This window comes from Budorcas taxicolor, chromosome 12 (assembly GCF_023091745.1).
Source record: "Budorcas taxicolor isolate Tak-1 chromosome 12, Takin1.1, whole genome shotgun sequence".
NCBI lineage: Eukaryota > Metazoa > Chordata > Mammalia > Artiodactyla > Bovidae > Budorcas > Budorcas taxicolor.
Window position 1 is genome coordinate 70402981 of NC_068921.1, and position 20792 is coordinate 70423772.

At 43.1% G+C, this 20792-nt stretch overlaps 1 protein-coding gene across 1 annotated transcript in view; it reads left to right on the forward strand.

Moving 5' to 3' along the window:
• The window catches only part of LOC128057705 (ATP-binding cassette sub-family C member 4-like), a 390282-nt gene that overhangs the window by 16575 nt on the left and 352915 nt on the right, over nt 1-20792 (forward strand). Inside the window, exons 4-8 of the mRNA XM_052650189.1 lie at nt 3979-4203; nt 7872-7961; nt 10298-10461; nt 11586-11711; nt 13051-13300. Of these exons, the coding sequence (XP_052506149.1) occupies nt 3979-4203; nt 7872-7961; nt 10298-10461; nt 11586-11711; nt 13051-13300 (855 nt within the window). The remainder of the gene's footprint in view (nt 1-3978; nt 4204-7871; nt 7962-10297; nt 10462-11585; nt 11712-13050; nt 13301-20792) is intronic.

The window sequence follows — 20792 nt, forward strand, 5'->3', positions numbered from 1 at the left end:
GTTTGTTTCCATGAATGAGATGTGGAGAAATTGGGTGAGAAATGTTTCAAGTACCTTAACTTGGAGGATAAATTCTATCCGCTGCAGAAGTTCTAGTTTCTAACTGAACCCTGCAAGAAGTTATCCTAAGCAGCAAAAGGTGGGACCCAATATCAGGTGCTTTCAGGAAGCTGAATACCAAGGCCTCTATCAAGTATTGGCTACCACAAGCTTCCCTGGCAGTACGGTGGTTAAAACTCCATGCCCCCAATGCAGATATGAGGGGTTTTGATCCCTGGACTAGGAACTAAGATTTTGTATGCCACAGGGTGTGGCCAGAATAACAAGTCTGCCTCAGAGACTCAGACTCTCAGATAATCCTGAGTAATGGATGTTGTGGTATTAACTTCAGCTCTTTTAAAGATCCTTTATGATTTCAGAGTTGTGAAGAATTCTTGTGAAAGAATAAGAACTATATTCTCAATTGTGGAAAGAATATACATGTAGTTATACATGTGATGTCAGAGAGGAAAGGTTTAAAGGACAGTGTTTCACCTTGTTCCTGCTTATCAAGAAAGTTTTAATTCAGTTAGCTTCATGATTGATAATGAATATTTTCTCAGTTATTTTATTCCTTATTAATTGATGGTGAGAATCGAAAATGTACAGATGAGAGAATTCCTTGGTAGTGTCTGCCCACACCAGTGTACACGTGGTGGGGCAGCTCCCGGGAATGGCTGTCCCCAGTGCCTGTGTCCCCAGGGTGAGCCACAACCACTCCTGGCCTCTCTGAGAGACTCTCCAAGACAAGCAGAGTCTTCTGAAATTCGGTCTATCCTTGGGGTTCACACCACTGTTTCATTTGGACTTAATACTTGGACTAGAGCATTGAGCATATGCAGGAGTTAATCTTCTGGTAGCTGGACAAACTTTTGCCTGGTTTGCCTCAGGCGGTTTTACCAAACGTCAGAAATGGAAACACTCACAGATTACAAGTGCTGCTGCCAGCTGTCCTGCTAGACGACTCTCCATCTCTAACCTTTCCTTGTGCGTGGAGGGGATGGATTTACTCAGTCTACCTTTGATGGCCTCAGTCACATCTGCCCTGTGTGATCTGCAAGCTTTGAAGAATCGTATTTAATATGTGTATTCTTTCTTTCTATATGTACTTGGGGTTTTGTTTTCACAATTTTGTGCTATTCATTATTTTGCTTTCTATTTTTTTTTTTTTTTGAGAGAAATTACTGGAAAATTGTTTTTTACTTCCTGTTAGTTTTCATATGGAGCATGATATCAATTTTCTGTTTTCCATAGTTGCAGCTTGTGCCAGCATGGAAATTCCTGTGCATTGTGTGTTTCGTCACTTTTCTGAGTTGCCGTGGCTGCTCCTTGCTGGAGGCACAGCTGTGCATGTGTGCTCCATCACTCAGTCATGTCTGACCCTTTGTGACCCCAGGGACTGTAGCCCGCCAGGCTCCTCTGTCCATGGCATTATCCTGGCAAGAATCCTGTAGTGGGTTGCCATTTCCTCCTCCAGAGGATCTTCTCAACTCAGAGATTAAACCTGCATTCCCTGTGACTCCTGCATTCAGATGCATTCCTAACCACTGAGTCATCAGAGGAAGTCCCAAAATAGTGCTTAAAAATAATAAATGACTCCTCCCAAACTGCATCAGTAACAGTTCATGTTTGAAATCCTTTGTTATCTTTTTGAAAGATAACACATTTTCTATCCCAATTAAATAATAATCATTATCATGAATAAAAAGAATTCACAGATGAGTGGAAGATATGAGCCATGAAGTGGCATTATACCTTAATGAGGCTATTTCTCTCCCTGTTTTTTTTTTTTTTTTAATTGATTTATTTGGCTGTGTTGGGTCTTAGTTTCTTCATGTGGGATCTACTTCCCTGACCAGGGATTAAACCAAGTTTCCCTATACTGGGAGTGTGGAGTCATAGCTAAAGCACCACCAAGGAAGTCCCTCAGCTAGGTTATTAAATATTGTTTCTCAGTGAAAAACTCCAGATATGCTAGGCAGTAATGACCTGCCTTTATTTACAGCCCTTTTTGCTGGATTTATTGAATTTGTCCATATTCTCTTTGGTGAGTACTATTACTCTTATTTCTTCTGTAGTTACAAGGATGTTAAGCTCAAATGGAGAGCTGAGTAACAGGCAACGGTGTTCCCCAAATAGAATCATAATTTTCAGGAAAGTTTGGGATGGCAGATATTACTGCTGGGCTTCTGGTGGTTTGTGGCTCCAGCACTGGACTGCCCTTGGCGGCACCTGGGCTGGGACTGCCCGTGTGTACAGTTTGATGTTCTTGCTTCTCTGTGTGGCCTCCACATTTCCATCTCAGGAAACTGTAAACAGTGTGTTTGACAATCCACTGTGTGAGGGACTCTTCCAAGAGCTCTCTCTGCCTCTTGGGATGGATGACAGAACACAGTGGAAATGTATCAGTTACATTTTACTCAGTTCTGATCATCTTACTTGCACTTCTTCAACTAAATAGTGTTCCCTTTATCCTCTATAGTAGATGAAAATCTCCATGACTTCATGGAGGGAGAGGCAATTGGTGCAGCCTGTTAATGTGTGTGTGTGCATGTGTCCATTTGTGTAGAACAAGACAGGAATGTAAAGGTTTAATGAGACCACTGTGTGAGGGATCGGGACATCTTTTGATAAATATCCTGATCAGGCACTGGTTGGCTGAGCAGGAAATGCTTGTTTTTTTTTTTTTTTTTTTTTGGTGTTTGGTGTTATGGATTCTCCTTCCCTCCTCTTATGTGTGGGTTCCTTAGCTTCAGACAGAGGAGAGCTAGCAAAGCACACCTGTCAGGTAAGCCAAGCTTCCCCTGTCTGTGTTAGTAATGCGGGATTGCCAAGAAAGGAAGAGCCCTGTTCCTGAAAGACTTCCAAACTTTTAACATTTTGTCTTTTAAGAAGTCTGTGGAGGAAATGATATTGCGGCCCAAGGTGTTTAGTTTTGGCAACTTGGATTTGTTGAATGATTTTCCTTGATGGTGAAGAAGGGGACCTAGGAAGAAGGGGACCTTCAAGGGGTGACTAGAGACAGGAAGTAGCTTGTGAGGTGGAATGGCTGTTTCGCAGGGTGGGTAGGTGTTGCTGTTCCTTTGCCTTTTTTTTCTTTGGGAAAGAAACTTGCTTTCCCTAAATCTTATTCAGGGTGGAAGCCTCAGTGCACCCTGAGTCAATTGGTTTAGGCCTTGGGGAAGAGAGGATTGGTAACATTTCTTCCAAACCACCAATTTCAGTGGATGGTGGATCAAGAACTACGGAAGACATGACTTTTTAGCTTGGCCTCCACCATTAATTTTTTACTCCAAGGAACATTCCAACTTCTAGCAGGTAGAGACATATTGAGGCATGCTCTCGGGAGCTGAGAGCCTGCAGAGCTGCCAAACCTGGTTTCTTTGTGGTGCTCCAGCCAAAGCTGGTTTCCATTCCCTTGACTACATGTGGAGTTTGGGGTAGAAAAGAGTGGATGTGTTTGTGCCAGTGTCTCAGTTCATAAGGATTCATGAAGAAGGTGATGAAAGCCTGTCTCCCATATGTGAACCACATTGACTTTCTATTGGGCTGGGACATTGAGAGTATGGGGGACAGGGGCAGGCTGCCAGCAGGCTTCTTCCTGTGGAAGCAGATTTCTTCCTCTCCTTCTGCCACCTTTTTCTTTACGCATCTTAAGGCTCAGTTGGTATTGAACCTGTTTGTGATATTTGTTGAGCATCCACGGTGTGCTAAGCACAATGTACTAAGGCTTTACTATGTTTGAATGGAAAATTTTGCCTTAAGGTTAAACTGCTGCCTGCTTGTCTTATAGGACATAATAAATCTGCATATTTTTCTTTCAAGTTAATCACCAATGTAGCATTTTGTCAAAATGTATTTTAAACATGATAATGATAAAAGGAAATCTTGTATAAAGAAAAACTGACATTTCTAATTAAGACTTTTCTTTTCTTTTAGGAAGGCACCAGAGTAGTTCAACCCATATTTTTGGGGAAAATGATTAGCTATGTTGAAAACTACCATCTTTCCGATTCTGCCGCTTCGCACGAAGCCTACGGCTACGCGGCAGGGCTGAGCGCCTGCGTGCTCGTGTGGGCCGTTCTGCACCACTTGTACTTCTATCACATCCAGCGCGTGGGGATGAGGCTGAGAGTAGCCGTGTGCCACATGATCTACCGCAAGGTGAGTGTCGCTAGGTACCATGGTGTGTTCCTCTCTTGAGGGATCAGGAGTATTTGGGGAAAGTTCTCTGTAAATTACAACTTTTGTAACTGGGATCATTTACACCTTCCTAGAGAAGCTTGCTTTTGCATCAAGCCAAGTTTGTTGTTGTTGAAGCAAACTTTACCAATAAATAATGAAAAGTTTTCTTTTGAGATCAAGTGTGGGCCACCCTTGACAACTTTTAGCCATAGGCTGTCACATAATAACCACTAAATTTGTACTGTAAAATATTACATTAATATTCAAGAATAAGTATTAAAAGTATCAAGTTGATTTTCAATGTCTTCATGCCCAAATCCCATAGTGCTGTTTATGGAAATTGTTTGTTGTCATTCATTAATACCTTCAGTTACATCAAATTTGTATTTAAAAGTGAACTTCAGAGATTGGATCTACAAAGCTATATCTAAGAGCAGAGAATGTATTTGATAAAGAGAATGATTCTAATTTTGAAAGACCCTTCTAATTATATTCAATATAATTATGTTTGCTAGAGAAAAATATAAAGATAATTCATGCTAAATATAGACCCACTCCTTATATTTTATAGATAATTTTTGTTAATGATATGAAAGAAAATAGGATATTTGAGATGAAACTTGAAATTTTACATTGTTTTATTAATTTAAAGAGAATTTGTTGCTCTTCATTTAAATTATTTTAATACAATATTTCCTTTTATTTTGGGCATGCATTGTAGCAGTTTTAATAAGAACTAATTTAATGTGTTTAGTGATTTTGTATTGAGGAATGCCATGAAATTATTCCATCATTTACCCTTGTCTAAACTAGTGTAAAAAGAGTAAGGCTTTCAGATATCTTTACAAAGGTATTGCCACAGATATATCAGTGTCAAGAGCTGAAGGGCTTTGTATAAACTTGATTCTGGATATGTCTTTGCCTTAGACTGTTTAAAAAAATCCTTATTTGACTGTATTGTATCCTTGAAATTTTCAAGGGAGTAGATCTTAAATGTTCTCACCATACATGTTAAATAGGATAACTATATTATGGAGTGGATACTTTAAGTGATTTTACTACAGTAATCATTTCCCAGTGTGTATTTATAGCAAAGTATCATGTTGTAACCTTAAACATATGCAATTTTTATTAATAAATAAAGTCCTCATAAATAAAAAAAATATTGCTTCTTTTACCTGGTTGCCGCTTACCTAGAGCTTCTGCTTCTTCAGAATACTTTTTTCAGCAGAAAGTGAGATGTCTTCTCCTCATCTTTTCTTGAGCAGAGTCCTGTACTTTTCACGATTGTGTGAAACTGGGGACCTGGCATCTCACTGTCTTGTCTGACAACAGAATTTGAGCTGCTTTCCTTCTGAGTGATGTGGAAATTGAAGCTGTGCCTGCTAACTGCAGACAGAGGTCTTCACTGTCATTTATCATCATCTTTGTTATTCTGTTGCATCTTTAACCATTTAGGAGATGGATACTCAGATTCCCCCACAAATTGGCTAAATTGGCTAAATGTTTGTCTTTCCAGATCATACTTAACTCTCATAACAGTTGCAAAATTTTCCCTGAACCGTGTTGTGAAACCTTAAATTAGGTGTGAGGTGATGGTTTGGTGAAAGCTCACTCTTGGCTGCACAGGTGAGCCATGGTCTACCTGTGTTTCTTCCTCTTCCCACCACACTTTGGAACCTTGCCTTTGGGAATTGTGATCTGACCTGGCACATTGGCTAATGTGAATGTAAATATCTCCCAAGAAGTTCCTTTACTGCCTTGATTTTACCTAAATGTTGGCCCTATATGAAGACAGGAATCATGGGGATTATAACATAGACATAACTTGAAATTCCAGAAACCTGGAAAAGACAAATTTCCTCATGCACAGCCTTGCATCTAGAGTCCTGCTGCAGTGCAGAAACGAGACACTTCTTTTCAGGTTACAGGTGGGCTGATTCTTTAGGGCACAGCTGGTGCTGCTGAGCAGCTCTGAAAGGCCCCTCTGAACTTCTGTGGTTCATGCTCAGTCCCCCTGCCTGATCCCTGGTCCTGGGGAGGAATCAGATTGGACATTAGAAATGGAGTGGCTGCTAAGCCCGTAGACATAGTTTGTTCTGACCATGGATTCCAGGCTGGGGCAGGTCTCCAGGAGGTCTCTAAGGCTGCACATATTCCACTCCTAACATGGCCCATTCAGCATTTCGTGCTCTTTGCAGCTGAATTTTGAATGATTGTGAAGGAGGTAGCGTATATAAAAATAACTTGCCATTTATTGGTTAATGCATTTCCACAGCTTTGGTAAAATTACCTTTGGATTTTGATCATTGTTTCTGTTGTTGTGGTGGTGGTGGTAAAATACACCCAGCATAAAGTTGACCATTTTCACTACTTTTAAGTACAGCATTTAGTGACATTATGTACACTCACATTCTTGTGTAGCCATCACATTATTCATCTCTGGAACTTTTTCTTTTTCCCAAACTGAACTTCTGCATCCATTAAACACTAACTCCCCAACCCCTCTCCCCACACCCAGCACCATTCTACTTCTTCTGTCTGTGAATTTGAATACTTTAGTACTTCATGTAAGTGGAATCATACAGTGTTTGTCATTTTGTGTGAGGCTTATGTTCTGTAGCACAATGTCTTCAAGGTTCATCCATGTTGTGGCAGGTGTCAGAATTTAATTCCTTTTTAAGGCTCAATAATCTTCCATTATAGGCCTATGCAACATTCTGTGTGTTTGCTCATCTGTCAGTGGACAGTTGTTTCCAACTTTTAGCTATTGTGAACATTGCTGCTGTGAATATGAGTGTACAAACTGTCTGTTCAAGGTTGTGTTTTTAGTTTTCTTGAGTGTGTCCTTAGTAGTGTAATTGCTGTATCGTATGCTAATGTCATGTTTAATTTTTGTGGAACTTCCATATTCTCTTCCATCGTGGTTATATCATTTTACATTCTCACTTGATCATTGTTTTCTTCTTTAGCTTGAGGAGTAAAGAAAAAGTTTCTTATGAAGTATGACATTGTGTTTGGATCAGTGGCTCCAGTTGGTGGTCTGTTGAAGCAGCTCCGGGTGTCTTTTCAGCTTCCTCAGATCTCTAGGGCATTTTTCTTATTAAATAAAGGGATTGAGCAACACGGGTTGTGTATTTTGTAAAATCAGCAGACTGGCATCAAGACCACAGTTTCCTCACAGGAACCGTGTTTTGAACATTATACTTGTTCATTTCAGAATGAGGAAACTAAGCCCAAAGTGTTTAAATATTGTCACCCACAGGATGAATGATTGAATCCAAGTCTCCAAATTTCTTTCCTAAGGCAACCTCTCCCGTCTCATCTAATTTGGCTGAAAATTACTTAGTTGGCTCCTAAGTCAAACCCACACACTTTAACCTTCAGGCAGGTCCAAGTTCACTGAAACAGGGGGTGGATTTTGCTTCTACCTCCTGCTCCTCCCTGTGCTGTCCTTGTGGTTGGGGCTGCCGCCACACTCAGGAGTTAGAGGCTGAACAAGGGTCCCTAGAGCCCTGCTGTCAGGGGTCATCCTGCTCCTGCTGACACCACTCAGGACCCCGGAACACATGCTCCATTGTGTTATGTCTAAGATGACTTGATATCACCTTAGGAATCCGGATCTCTGTCTCCCTCTCTCATTTCAGGCCCTTCGCCTGAGTAGCTCCGCCATGGGGAAGACCACCACAGGCCAGGTAATCAACCTGCTGTCCAATGATGTGAACAGGTTTGACCAGGTGAGCTGCCCCTGAGGGATCCTCTTTCATTTCCTGTTTTTCTCACTGGGTTCAGCTTAGGGGGATGCCAGGTGCCAGGGTTTGGTGTCAGCCAGGGTTCTGTTGAGGATGTAAGACAAAGGTTCTATTTATCCAACTTTCACTTCTCTGTGTGCAAATTCGATGTAATTATATGTATTGTTTCATAAGTGAGAGTTTTGTTTTTCTAATAATAAATAGACAGCAGTGTTCTTGCCCAGCGTGGTTAGTGTCCTAAAGGAATCCGCCTGGAGCGGCCCTTCTTGGCACGTGGTGTAGGTGTTGCTGAACTGTCTTCCTCCTCCTCTAGGTGATGAAGGCCTGGTGGTCAGGGGTTGTTTTTCCCCTGCAGCCTGCTCAGTGCCTGCTGCATAGGGAGCCTTCACGTGGGTAGTCCCCAGACACTACCTCCTCTCTGCTGTCCCCACACACTCTTTTTTCCACTGACCTTAAGCATAGATCACATGACCCAGAACATCGTAGCTGTTGGTCAGATCTGTGTTGTAGTGGACACTTCTCTTTCCAGTATTTATTCATTGAACATGAAGTAAGGCCCCTACTCACTTTCAGGGATGAATAAGGCTTAGTTTCTGCCCTATAGAAGCCACAGTCTATCAGGGAGGTAAATATAGAAGTAATTACTGGAGAGAGCAGTAAGTACCGTAATACAGGCTTTCCTGGGATGCTGGGGAACCCAGGAGAGATGGGGGCTAAACTCTGGGATGGAGAGCATTTGGGCAAGCCCTGAGCTTATCTGTGTTGTGGTCAAAATCCACATCTTCCTTCATTGCTGCTGGTCTGATTCTCCCGGGACATCCCTGAAGTCAGCCCTGTGCGGCCCTGGAACAGCGTCATCTGGGGTGGACACTTGGATTTCTGCTTTAGCAGGTTTAAAACCCAGTGAGATCATTTCTATTTAGGTTTCTGTCTGTTCTTTCAGAGCATATTGTTTCTATACTCTGTCCTTAATGGCTTTTATACCATCCCAAAGAGAGGCTATGCTAAAGAATGCTCAAACTACCGCACAATTGCGCTCCTCTCTCACGCTAGTAAGGTAATGCTCAAAATTCTCCAAGCCAGGCTTCAGCAATACATGAACTGTGAACTTCCAGATGTTCAAGCTGGTTTTAGAAAAGGCAGAAGAACCAGAGATCAAATTGCCAACATCTGCTGGATCATTGAAAAAGGGAGAGAGTTCCAGAAAAACATCTGTTTCTGCTTTATTGACTATGCCAAAGCCTTTGACTGTGTTGATCACAAGAAACTGTGGAAAAGTCTGAAAGAGATGGGAATACCAGACCACCTGACATGCCTCCTGAGAAACATGTATGCAGGTCAGGAAGCAACAGTTAGAACTGGACATGGAACAACAGACTGGTTCCAAATAGGAAAAGGAGTATGTCAACGCTGTACATTGTCACCCTGCTTATTTAACTTCTATGCAGAGTACATCATGAGAAACGCTGGACTGGAAGAAGCACAAGCTGGAATCAAGACTGCCAGGAGAAATATCAATAACCTCAGTTATGCAGATGACACCACCCTTATGGCAGAAAGTGAAGAAGAACTAAAGAGTCTCTTGATGAAAGTGAAAGAGGAGAGTGAAAAAGTTGGCTTAAAGCTCAACATTCAGAAAACTAAGATCATGGTATCCAGTCCCATCACTTCATAGCAAATATAGTGGCTAATTTTATTTTTTTGGTCTCCAAAATCACTGCAGATGGTGACTGCAGCCATGAAATTAAAAGACGCTTACTCCTTGGAAGGGAAGTTGTGACCAACCTAGACAGCAGATTAAAAAGCAGAGACGTTACTTTGTCAATAAAGGTCTGTCTAGTCAAGGCTATGGTTTTTCCAGTAGTCATGTATGGATGTGAGAGTTGGACTATAAAGAAAACTGAGCACCGAAAAATTGATGCTTTTGAACTGTGGGGTTGGAGAAGACTCTGGAGAGTCCCTTGAACTGCAAGGAGATCCAACCAGTCCATCCTGAAGGAGATCAGTCCTGGGTGTTCATTGGAAAGACTGATGTTGAAGCTGAAACTCCAATACTTTGGCTACCTCATGTGAAGAGCTTACTCATTTGAAGAGATCGTGATGCTGGGAATGATTGAAGGCAGGAGGAGAAGGGGATGACAGAGGATGAGATGGTTGGATAGCATCACCAACTCAATGGACATGAGTTTGGGTAAATTCTGGGAGTTAGTAATTTACAGGGAGGCCCGGTGTGGTGTGGTTCATGGGGTCACAAAGAGTCGGATAGGACTGAGCGACTGAACTGAACTGAACTGAAGAAGGCTTTGTCTTTCTCTTTAAAGGTAATGATGTTCTTGCACTTTCTGTGGGCAGGGCCACTGCAGGCTGTTGCAGTGACCGCCCTGCTCTGGATGGAAATAGGAATATCATGTCTTGCTGGGATGGCGGTTCTCATTATTCTTCTGTTTTTGCAAAGCTGCTTCGGGAAGTTGTTTTTATCACTCCGGTAAGAGAAACACTTCTTTTAAAAATTGATAATATGTAATTGGTAACATCCACAGTCTGCTTGATGCTTTTGTTCAAAATCAAGATAAATGCCTTCTCTAGTCTCTTCTTTGTATGAGTTGTAGACCCTACAAGCTTAGCCAGCGGAGGCTCCAGCCTTAAACTGAAGGCTGATCCTGAAACAGGAACAGGAAAGGCATTCACTGGGACCTCTTGGCACTGTGTCTGAAAATGTAGAGTGTCCTTCTACAGAATTTACCCATGTCCAAGTTATTTAAATATTGGTAAATAGTAATAATCTTGTAGCCCCATTTCTCACTGCATATATTTTGGTTATACTTGTGTTGGAGACTTTCAGGTATTTATTCATGATTCCATTAAGTTATAAGCACCCCCAGGGCCAGGCTGATCTTCATTGTGTCTTTATGAAGCCCCACATTCACAGCAGCACATGTGACAGAAAAGTGGCTGGTGGTGAAGAGCCTTCTGCTGCTGAGTTAGACTGAAGCAGGTCCCTGAGGGTTGGAGGTGGATGGTTGTCAGGTGATGGAGATGTTGTGCTATTTGAAGCTCACTGAGTTCTTGTGTGTGTTGTGTGTGTAGTTCTGTGCTTGGTGTCTTTCATTATTTGGAATTTCCTCTCCTGTCTTTGCTGTAGAGAGAGATACTCCCTATCCTTCGAGGCCCTGTTCCAGTGCTTCCAGGTCTCTGAAGCTCTTCTTGTTCTCCTTCCCGGTGGAATTAACAGCCCCATCTTTTCTGCTCCCCAGAACTTCTCTCCTATTTCATTACAGCACAGACTCTGTCTTCCTGGGTGTCTTTTTGCCTCCCTACCTGACCGTGACCTCTTTGAGCAGATGGTTTGTATCTGACACATTTCAGATCTTTCTTAGCCAATCCTGCACGTTCTCCAAGTTACTTCTTGAAATGGACTGAGTGGTTGACTTCCTAGTTCAAGCCTTTTTCTCCATTTGTACTCTGAGTAGGACCTGCCTGTGTTCTAAGTGCAAAAGGGCTGTAGAGGATGATTTTATTCGTAGCCCCGCCCCCTGCCCACTCCTGCTGCTGCTGCTGAGGGAAGCTGGGCTGTGGTCACTGAGGCTCATCTCATGTCTGTCCCCTCAGGAGTAAGACTGCTGCTCTCACAGACAAGAGGATCAGGACCATGAGCGAAGTCATAACTGGCATCAGAGCAATAAAAATGAATGCTTGGGAAAAGTCACTTATAGACCGTATTACCAGACTGAGAAGGTAAGTTTATATATATAGATGTCACTGCATATTTTCATGCTTTATTTCCTATTCTACTGGATGCTTTAGATGTCTTACCAAAGAAGGATTTCAGTTCATCTTCACATTAAGGTGAACTTAAGTACTGACTATTCTCTGCATCCCCTACATGTTGCGGGAGGGTTAAGAATAATGAAGATGTTATTTAACTTGCTCTTTCATTTGCCATCTTCTCAAAGGAAAAAATATATATGCTTCTTACTTATATAGAAAGGAAATTCTAAGTAGTTCTTAATACCTCAAATCCCAATAAGCAATGCTTTTAGCATAGTATTTGAGACAATGACATTCAAATTAAATTGTAATTTATGGTGATGGCTGATAACCTGGAAGATTACAGAGACTTGGTATACTTGTATTGAGCCGAACTGTATGAATCACTATTGTTCATTGTCGCTATGCTTAGTCTCTCAGTCGGATCTGACTCCTTGTGACCCCATGGACTGTAGCTCGTCAGGCTTCTCTGGCCATGGGACTTCCCAGGCAGAAATAGTGGAGTGGGTTGCCATTCCTCCTCCAGAGGATCTTACAGATGCAGGGATTGAACCCGTGTCTCCTGCATTGGAGGTGGATTCTTTACCACCATGAAAGCTCGTGAATCACTATTATTCATTTCAAATGGAGCTATGAAAATAATGTACCTTTTGTTTTGCTTAATGTTTGTAGGATGTTTCTCCATCTTTCATTTAAATATCTGGTGAGCATTTCTCTGACCCCACCTTGTCACCTCTCACTTTGCACCTTGGCAGAGCCCATCTTCCTTCTACTCTGGCCTCCAAGCCTGACTGACTCCAGCTCATCTTCAGGGTCCACGTGTGTGTGACTTGCCCTGATTCCACTGCTCTGAGTTATATATCCCAGCTCTGGGCTCCCTTGGGGGCTGTGATGACTGTCTCTGTCTATTGTCTCCCAGTTTTGTGGTTGCTAATTCTCTTCACCCGTAAGTTCATGAGCGCCTGGAGGGGACAGGCTGTGTCTTTCTGTGAGGAGCCTGGCACAGACTTGTGATTATGAATGTTTGTTGAATGAATGTTCAAACCCCCTTGGATTGACCCAAAATGTTTGAAATTGTGACAGAAAGCCTCCTTTTACTTGACAGAGTGAAGTGGGGATGAAGTATGTGGTCCTGGTGTCGGGCAGACCCCTGAGTGTGCACTATGCTAATGTCTCCATGATGTGAGGGATGGTTTATCTTAATCTGTGTCCATTCCTAGAAAGGGGCCCCTTACACAGGGCACTGAATCCATGTCTTGTATGCTGATGCTTCTTATAAAACCTTTGTCCTACTTTCTTTTCACAGTAAGGAAATTTCCAAGATTCTGAAAAGTTCCTACCTTAGAGGCATGAATTTGGCATCATTTTTCACTGTGAGCAAAATCATGATTTTTGTTACCTTCATCACCAATAAGCTCCTTGACAACCGGATCACAGCCAGCCAAGTGTTTGTGGTGGTGACGCTGTTCGCAGCTCTGCAGTTCTCAAGCACCCTCTACTTCCCCATGGCAATCGAGAAGGTGTCGGAGGCCATCATCAGCATCCAAAGAATCAAGGTTTAGTGAAAAATAACTTTTTCAAGTTATAGGCAGGTTTTACCTAAAATACCTCTTTTATGTGGTGTCACTGTGCGCCAGTTAGGTGAGATTTAACTCTTTCAGTGCCAAGCTGGCAATCTTTCCAAAATGTATGTATTCCCCTCTTTTCTTAGGTAAAGTGCGTTAAAAGTACTGTGAGATCCATGCTTGTTTAGGGCCAGTAGCATAAATGGCAGCAGCACAGGCTCTTGATGTGCAGTGATGGCTGCAGGATGATTGAAATGTCTAAAAGCAGGAGAAGCAAACAGATGCATCTGCTGTGCTGATGGAATGACTAGGCCGCGATGGTGCACAGTCCTGGGGTGACTAGGAATCCTCTCTGGGCCGGGAGGGGAGGAACTTGCTGAGAAGTCCCTGTTCCCTGGGCAGCAAGAGTGGCCTTAGTTTCACTAAGGGAAGATTCACTTAGTTCTCTGTGTTTAAAAATGGATTCTTTCCTCCAAAAGATGTTTCCTTGTTGATTTCTGATCTCTACATTTTTATTCCTGTCATTATTTTACTTGGTGTCTAAGCCTGTCTCTAGCTGCCCTCTACCTTTCAAACTTGTAATTCCGACCATACTTATTGTCTCTTCTTTTAAACTAAATGTCCCTAAGTAGTCACACAAGGGCCTGGCACACAGTAGGTGCTCAAGTATTTCTGTTTAAAATGAAGATTAACTCAGCTCTGTAAAAATGAATGATTTATTATGACCTCATAAGCCCAAGAACTCTCTCCATTTTCCTCTAAGTGAGGAAGGGGGGCCCATGGTCCTGGCCTTGGATGACTCCAATAGGATTGCAAAATATCTCAACTTCAAAGCACTCACTGAAAGTCTTCAGTAACTTTAACATCTAGTAACAGCCTGTCTCTGAGGTTGTTTTCCATTACCAGCTACAAGCAAGTCAGTCTTTTGGGTAGTATCAACTTTCCTGCATAACCTGTTCTGGGTCTGCTATTCATGGCTCTACTGGCCATTTAGTTTCAGCTTTTTCATCAGACCGAGTCTTGGAGAAAAATCCAGCCAGCACTTCTGGCGCCCTTACAAGCTGATCATGTGTTGAATGAGGTCTCATTTAACCCTTGGAAGACTGACATCTGTTCGCCTCAGAGGTATTGTTTGTGGACAGGTGCTCAAGAAATTTAATTCTTCACATAATAATTTCTTTATTTTTTGTTTGAAAGTGGAGTGTTTCTATTCTAACGTATACAGATTGAGTATCAATGTCTTGGTTACATGCTTAAGCTGAAACTGGAAATTGATTCTGTCTAGACCAGATATATAGTCGGACATGACTGAGCAACTTCACTTTCACTTTTCACTTTCATGCATTGGAGAAGGAAATGGCAACCCACTCTAGTGTCCTTGCCTGGAGAATCCCAAGGATGGGGGAGCCTGGTGGGCTGCCATTTATGGGGTCATACAAAGTCGAACACTACTGAAGTGACTTAGCAGCAGCAGCAGACCAATATACAACATATACATTACTCTCCAGGGCCCTTGGTCTTTTTAATCAATAGAAGTTGATAATAGGCCAGACGAGAAATTCAAGCAAGGCTTCACTGAGGCTTGTGCAACAGCACAAAGTATGAAAACAAGAAACTGATGCCCGATTGATGCTTTGAGGAGTGGGCTGGTCCTTAAGTGGGGTGAGGGTGGGGGAGGATTGGTGGTTTGAGCCACAGGGGTGACTTAAGTGGTCTGCCCCCCGTCTTGTAGGTGCCATGTGCCAGGATCGTGCACAGTTCCCTGCTTTGCTCCCAGCAGCTCAGAAATGCCAGTTGGCTGGTGGTGTTTTCGTATCTTACTGTTCGTGATTGCCTTTGCATGTGTGCAGGTGTGTTTAGTCTCTTGTGGTTTCTTTGTATTTTGTTGCTCAAGAAAATGTTTGTCCAGATGCAGGCACTCCCATAGAGGGTCCCAGGTCCCAGCCTGTCTCATCACCTTTTGCTGTTGCTGTGTCAGCTTAGACTATGTGAGGCTGTAGCCATGTGGTCAGTGGTTGGATGGTTTGAACAGCCATGCAGTCTGTTCCTTCCTTTAGCTGATGCCTTCTATAGGCTGACTGTGCAAGGCTAGGTCTTAGTTGGAGTTGGGACTGTAAAAGCACACGAATGATGTAGTGTCTCCCCTCTGTGTGACTTAGGATTCCTCAGGGGATTCAGAGGTAGGGAGGTCAGTGCCAGCTGGGTATGTGCTGAGCTGCTTTCAGCAGGGTTAGTATTTGAGATGGACCAGAAGTGTGGTGGGGTCAGTACTCAGGGTGCCCAGGCAGAGGCTGCCTGGGGAGCATGGACTTAGGTGCAGGTGAGCCACTTCAGGGGTGGTGTTAAGCTTGTGGACACTCTCAGAGGAGCTGTAAGGAGATAAGGAGGGAGTGGTCTTGGGGTGGGGTCATTGGTGTTGGGGAGGACTGGGGAAGGAACCAGCGAAAGAAAAGTTGCGTTACTGAAATAACTAATAGTGAGTCAGTTCAGTTCAGTCGCTCAGTTGTGTCCAACTCTTTGCGATACCATGAGTCGCAGTACGCCAGGCCTCCCTGTTCATCACCATCTCCCGGAGTTCACTCAGACTCATGTCCATCGAGTCCGTGATGCCATCCAGCCATCTCATCCTCTATCATCCCATTCTCCTCCTGTTCCCAGTCCCTCCCAGCATCAGAGTCTTTTCCAATGAGTCAACTCTTCGCATGAGGTGGTCAAAGTACTGGAGTTTCAGCTTTAGTATCATTCCTTCCAAAGAAATCCCAGGATTGATCTTCTTCAGAATGGACTGGTTGGATCTCCTTGCAGTCCAAGGGACTCTCAAGAGTCTTCTCCAACACTACAGTTCAAAAGCATCAATTCTTCGGCGCTCAGGCTTCTTCACAGTCCGGCTCTCACATCCATACATGACCACAGGAAAAACCATAGCCTTGACTAGACTGACCTTAGTCAGCAAAGTAATGTCTCTGCTTTTGAATATATTATCTAGGTTGGTCATAACTTTTCTTCCAAGGAGTAAGTGTCTGTTAATTTCATGGCTGCAGTCACCATCTGCAGTGATTTTGGAGCCCAGAAAAATAAAGTCTGACACTGTTTCCACTGTTTCTCCATCTATTTCCCATAAAGTGATGGGACCGGATGCCATGATCTTCATTTTCTGAATGTTGAGCTTTAAGCCAACTTTTTCACTCTCCTCTTTCACTTTCATCAAGAGGCTCTTTAGTTCCTCTTCACTTTCTGCCATAAGGGTGGTGTCATCTGCATATCTGAGGTTATTGATAGTTCTCCCGGCAATCTTGGTTCCAGCTTGTGTTCCTTCCAGTCCAGAGTTTCTCATGATGTACTCTGCATATAAGTTAAATAAGCAGGGTGACAATATACAGCCTTGACATACTCCTTTTCCTATATGGACCAGTCTGTTGTCCCATGTCCAGTTTTCACTGTTGCTTCCTGACCTGCATACAGATTTCTCAAGAGGCAGGTTAGGTGGTCTGGTATTCCCATCTCTTTCAGATTTTTCCACAGTTTATTGTGATCCACACAGTCAAAGGCTTTGGCATAGTCAATAAAGCAGAAATAGATGTTTTTCTGGAACTCTCTCTCTTTTTCCATGATCCAGCGGATGTTGGCAATTTGATCTCTGGTTCCTCTGCCTTTTCGAAAACCAGCTTGAACATCAGGGAGTTCACGGTTCATGTATTGCTGAAGCCTGGCTTGGAGAATTTTGAGCATTACTTTACTAGCATGTGAGATGTGTGCAATTGTGTAGTTTGAGCATTGTTTGGCATTGCCTTTCTATGGGATTGGAATGAAAACTGACCTTTTCAAGTCGTGTGGCCACTGCTGAGTTTTCCAAATTTGCTGGCATATTGACTGCAGCAATTTCACAGCATCATCTTTCAGGATTTGAAGTAGCTCAACTGGAATGCCATCACCTCCACTAGCTTTGTTCATAGTGATGCTTTCTAAGGCCCACTTGACTTCACTTTACAAGATGTCTGGCTCTAGATGAGTGAACACATCATCATGATTATCTGTGTCATGAAGATCTTTTTTGTACAGTTCTTCCATGTATTCTTGCCACCTCTTCTAAATATCTTCTGCTTCTGTTAGGTCCATACCATTTCTGTCCTTTATCGAGCCCATCTTTGCATGAAATGTTCCCTTGGTATCTCTAATTTTCTTGAAGAGATCTGTCATCATTCCCATTCTGTTGTTTTCCTCTATTTCTTTGCATTGATCGCTGAAGAAGGCTTTCTTATCTCTTCTTGCTGTTCTTTGGAACTCTGCATTCAGATGCTTATATCTTTCCTTTTCTCCTTTGCTTTTCACCTCTGTTCTTCTCACAGCTATTTGTAAGGCCTCCCCAGACAGCCATTTTGCTTTTTTGCGTTTCTGTTCCATGGGGATGGTCTTGACCCCTGTCTCCTGTAGAATGTCATGAATCTCATTCCATAGTTCATCAGGCACTCTCTCTATCGGATCTAGGCCCTTAAATCTATTTCTCACTTCCACTATATAATCATAAGGGATTTGATTTAGGTCATATGTGAAAGGTCTAGCGGTTTCCCCTACTTTCTTCAATTTAAGTCTGAATTTGATAATAAGGAGTTCATGATCTGAGCCACAGTCAGCTACTGGTCTTGTTTTTGTTGACTATATACAGCTTCTCCATCTTTGGCTGCAAAGAATATAATCAATCTGATTTCAGTGTTGACCATCTGGTGATGTCCATGTGTAGAGTCTGCACATTTTCTTGGCAAAACTCAATTAGTCTTTGCCTTGCTTCATTCCATATTTCAAGGCCAAATTTGCCTGTTACTCCAGGTGTTTCTTGACTTCCTACTTTTGTATTCCAGTCCCCTGTAATGAAAAGGACATCTTTTTTTGGTGTTAGTTCTACAAGGTCTTGTAGGTCTTCATAAAACCGTTCAACTTCAGCTTCTTCAGCTGGGGCATAGACTTGGATTACTGTGATATTGAATGGTTTGCCTTGGAGACGGACAGAGATCATTCTGTCATTTTTGAGATTACATCCAAGTACTGCATTTCAGACTCTTTTGTTGACCATGATGGCTACTCCATTTCTTCCGAGGGATTCCTGCCCACAGTAGTAGATGTAATGGTCATCTGAGTTAAATTCACCCATTCCAGTCCAGTTTAGTTCACTGATTCCTAGAATGTTGACGTTCACTCTTGCCATCTCTTGTTTGCCATGTGGGTCCCTTTTATAAGGACGCTAATCCCTTTCATGGAATCTCTACCCTCATGACCAGGTCCCTCCGATGGCCCCACCTCCTAATACCAACACAGTTGGGATTAGGTCTCAATAGATGAGTTTTCAGGAGTAAAACATTCAGTCTATAGCACATTGTCACAGATGGGGGTGCTCGAAGAATAGAAATTAAATTTCTCACAGTTCTTGAGGCTACAGGTTTACGGTGTGGGTGGTCTGCTTTTTCCTGAGACCTTTCTCGGCTTCTGACCACATCCCCTCTCTGTGTCCTCACACGGTCGGGGTTTTCTCTAGTTGCAGTGGGCAGGGGCTACTCTCTTGCTGTGGTGCATGGACTTCTCACTGTGGTGGCTTCTCTCGTTGCAGAGCACAGGCTCTAGGGTGCATGGACCTAGTAGTTGCGGCTCCTGGGCCCCAGAGCACAGGCTCAGTAGTTGTGCTGCCTGGGCTGAGGTGCTTTGTGCATGTGGGAGCTTCCTGGACCAGGGAGGGATCCTGTGTCCCCTGCACTGGCAGGTGGATTCTTTGCCACTGAGCCACTAGCAAAGCCCCCATTTGTATAGTTTTGCTTATATGTCTGTCGCCTTAGGGGACTGACCTAAGAAAACATTGGTATAATCTATGTCACAGAATGTTTTGCCTATAATCTCTACTGGGAGTTTTATGGTGTCACGTCTTATGATTAAGTGAAGGTGAAGGTGAAGTTGCTCAGTCATGTCCGACTCTTTGCGACCCCGTGGACTGTAACCTACTAGGCTTCTCCGTCCATGGGATTTTCCAGGCAAGAATACTGGAGTGGATTGCCATTTCCTTCTTCAGGGGATCTTCCCGACCCAGGGATCAAACCCAGGTCTCCTGCATTGGAGGCAGACGCTTTAACCTCTGGGCCACCAGGAAGTGATTAAGTATTTATGCCATTTTGAGTTTATTTTTGTGCATGGTGAGGGGGTGTGCTCTAACTTCATTGATTTACATGCTTGTGTCTCTGTCCTTGTGTCTTAGTCTCTTCATCTAAGCACACCAGTCAAATCAGATTAGGTCCAGTATAATTAAGAGTAATAATTACCTTTAAAGTCCATGACACCAAATTCTAATGTACTGATGACTCAGGTGACTGCATGTGAATCTGAGGGGACATGATTGATTTACAGCAAGTCCAGAATAGCAAAGTAGAGACGTCAGCAGAGTTAAGAAATGTGAGAGGGAGGCCTGTGAGGAGCTCTGGGCTCTGGACACTAGAATCTGGCTAGGAGCTAGGATTCCACATCCACTAAGCAGGCGTTGTTAGACTGTGGTGGAACCTGCCCTTGTATAAAACATGCTTAGTGTTGGGGTCATAAAAGAGTTGTGGAGATGGATGGTGGTGATGGTTGCACATCAACGTGAATGTACTTAATGCCACTGAGCTGTGTGCTAAAAATAACAAAAATGGTAAATTTCATGTTAGGTATATTGTAACACACATACAAACCTGAATAGTGGCACAGAATCCTTGAGAATAAGAGGGAACAGGGCAGATGACACATGGCATTGTCTCCAGCTCTCTGATCTGACCCCCCTTTCCCAGCCTCTCCCATTCATGACTTGATGAGTTTTCCTTTAGAGAAGTGCCAGTGTCTCATCACGAGTTCAGTGACAGCGGCTCGTGCTGTGACAGAGATTCCCCACACCCGCCCTCCTGGCACCATGAGTGTCTCAGCTTCCTTGTTCCCAGCCCCACCCTGAGCTCACTAATGTGTGCCACCCCGTCTTGTGAGCATCTGTGCAAGTTCCCCATCCAGGAGCAGATTCTGCTGGTCATTGCATCTGTGTCACAGGGAAGGGAGAGTAAGGCATTTTGGTGCCAAGTACAGGGTGCTGATCGCAGAAGTTCTCCTGAGTTCTTTTTCAAACACTGGAGATATTTATAAAATCTTCTCAAATATTTTGAGTGTTCAGTTTTGGATATGTACTTGATGGAAGCAAGCTTAAGACTATTGTTTGTAATCAGAAGCACATTCTCTAGGGAAAGTTAAAGCAGAGAGTGTGAAAGCAATTTAGGAAACCACTCAGCAGCAACTGGAGACTGTTCTCAAGTCAGAGAATCGGATGGAACAATATGCTGTGAGAGATGGTGGTCCTGTGGAAGCTTGGTCATGGGGAGGGTTTTGTATTACAAATGAATGACTCACACTTCTGCTTTCCTTTAACAGTTTCCTTCAGTCATGAATTTATATCCAAGGTCATTGAGGTTCATGACTTTACAGCTTT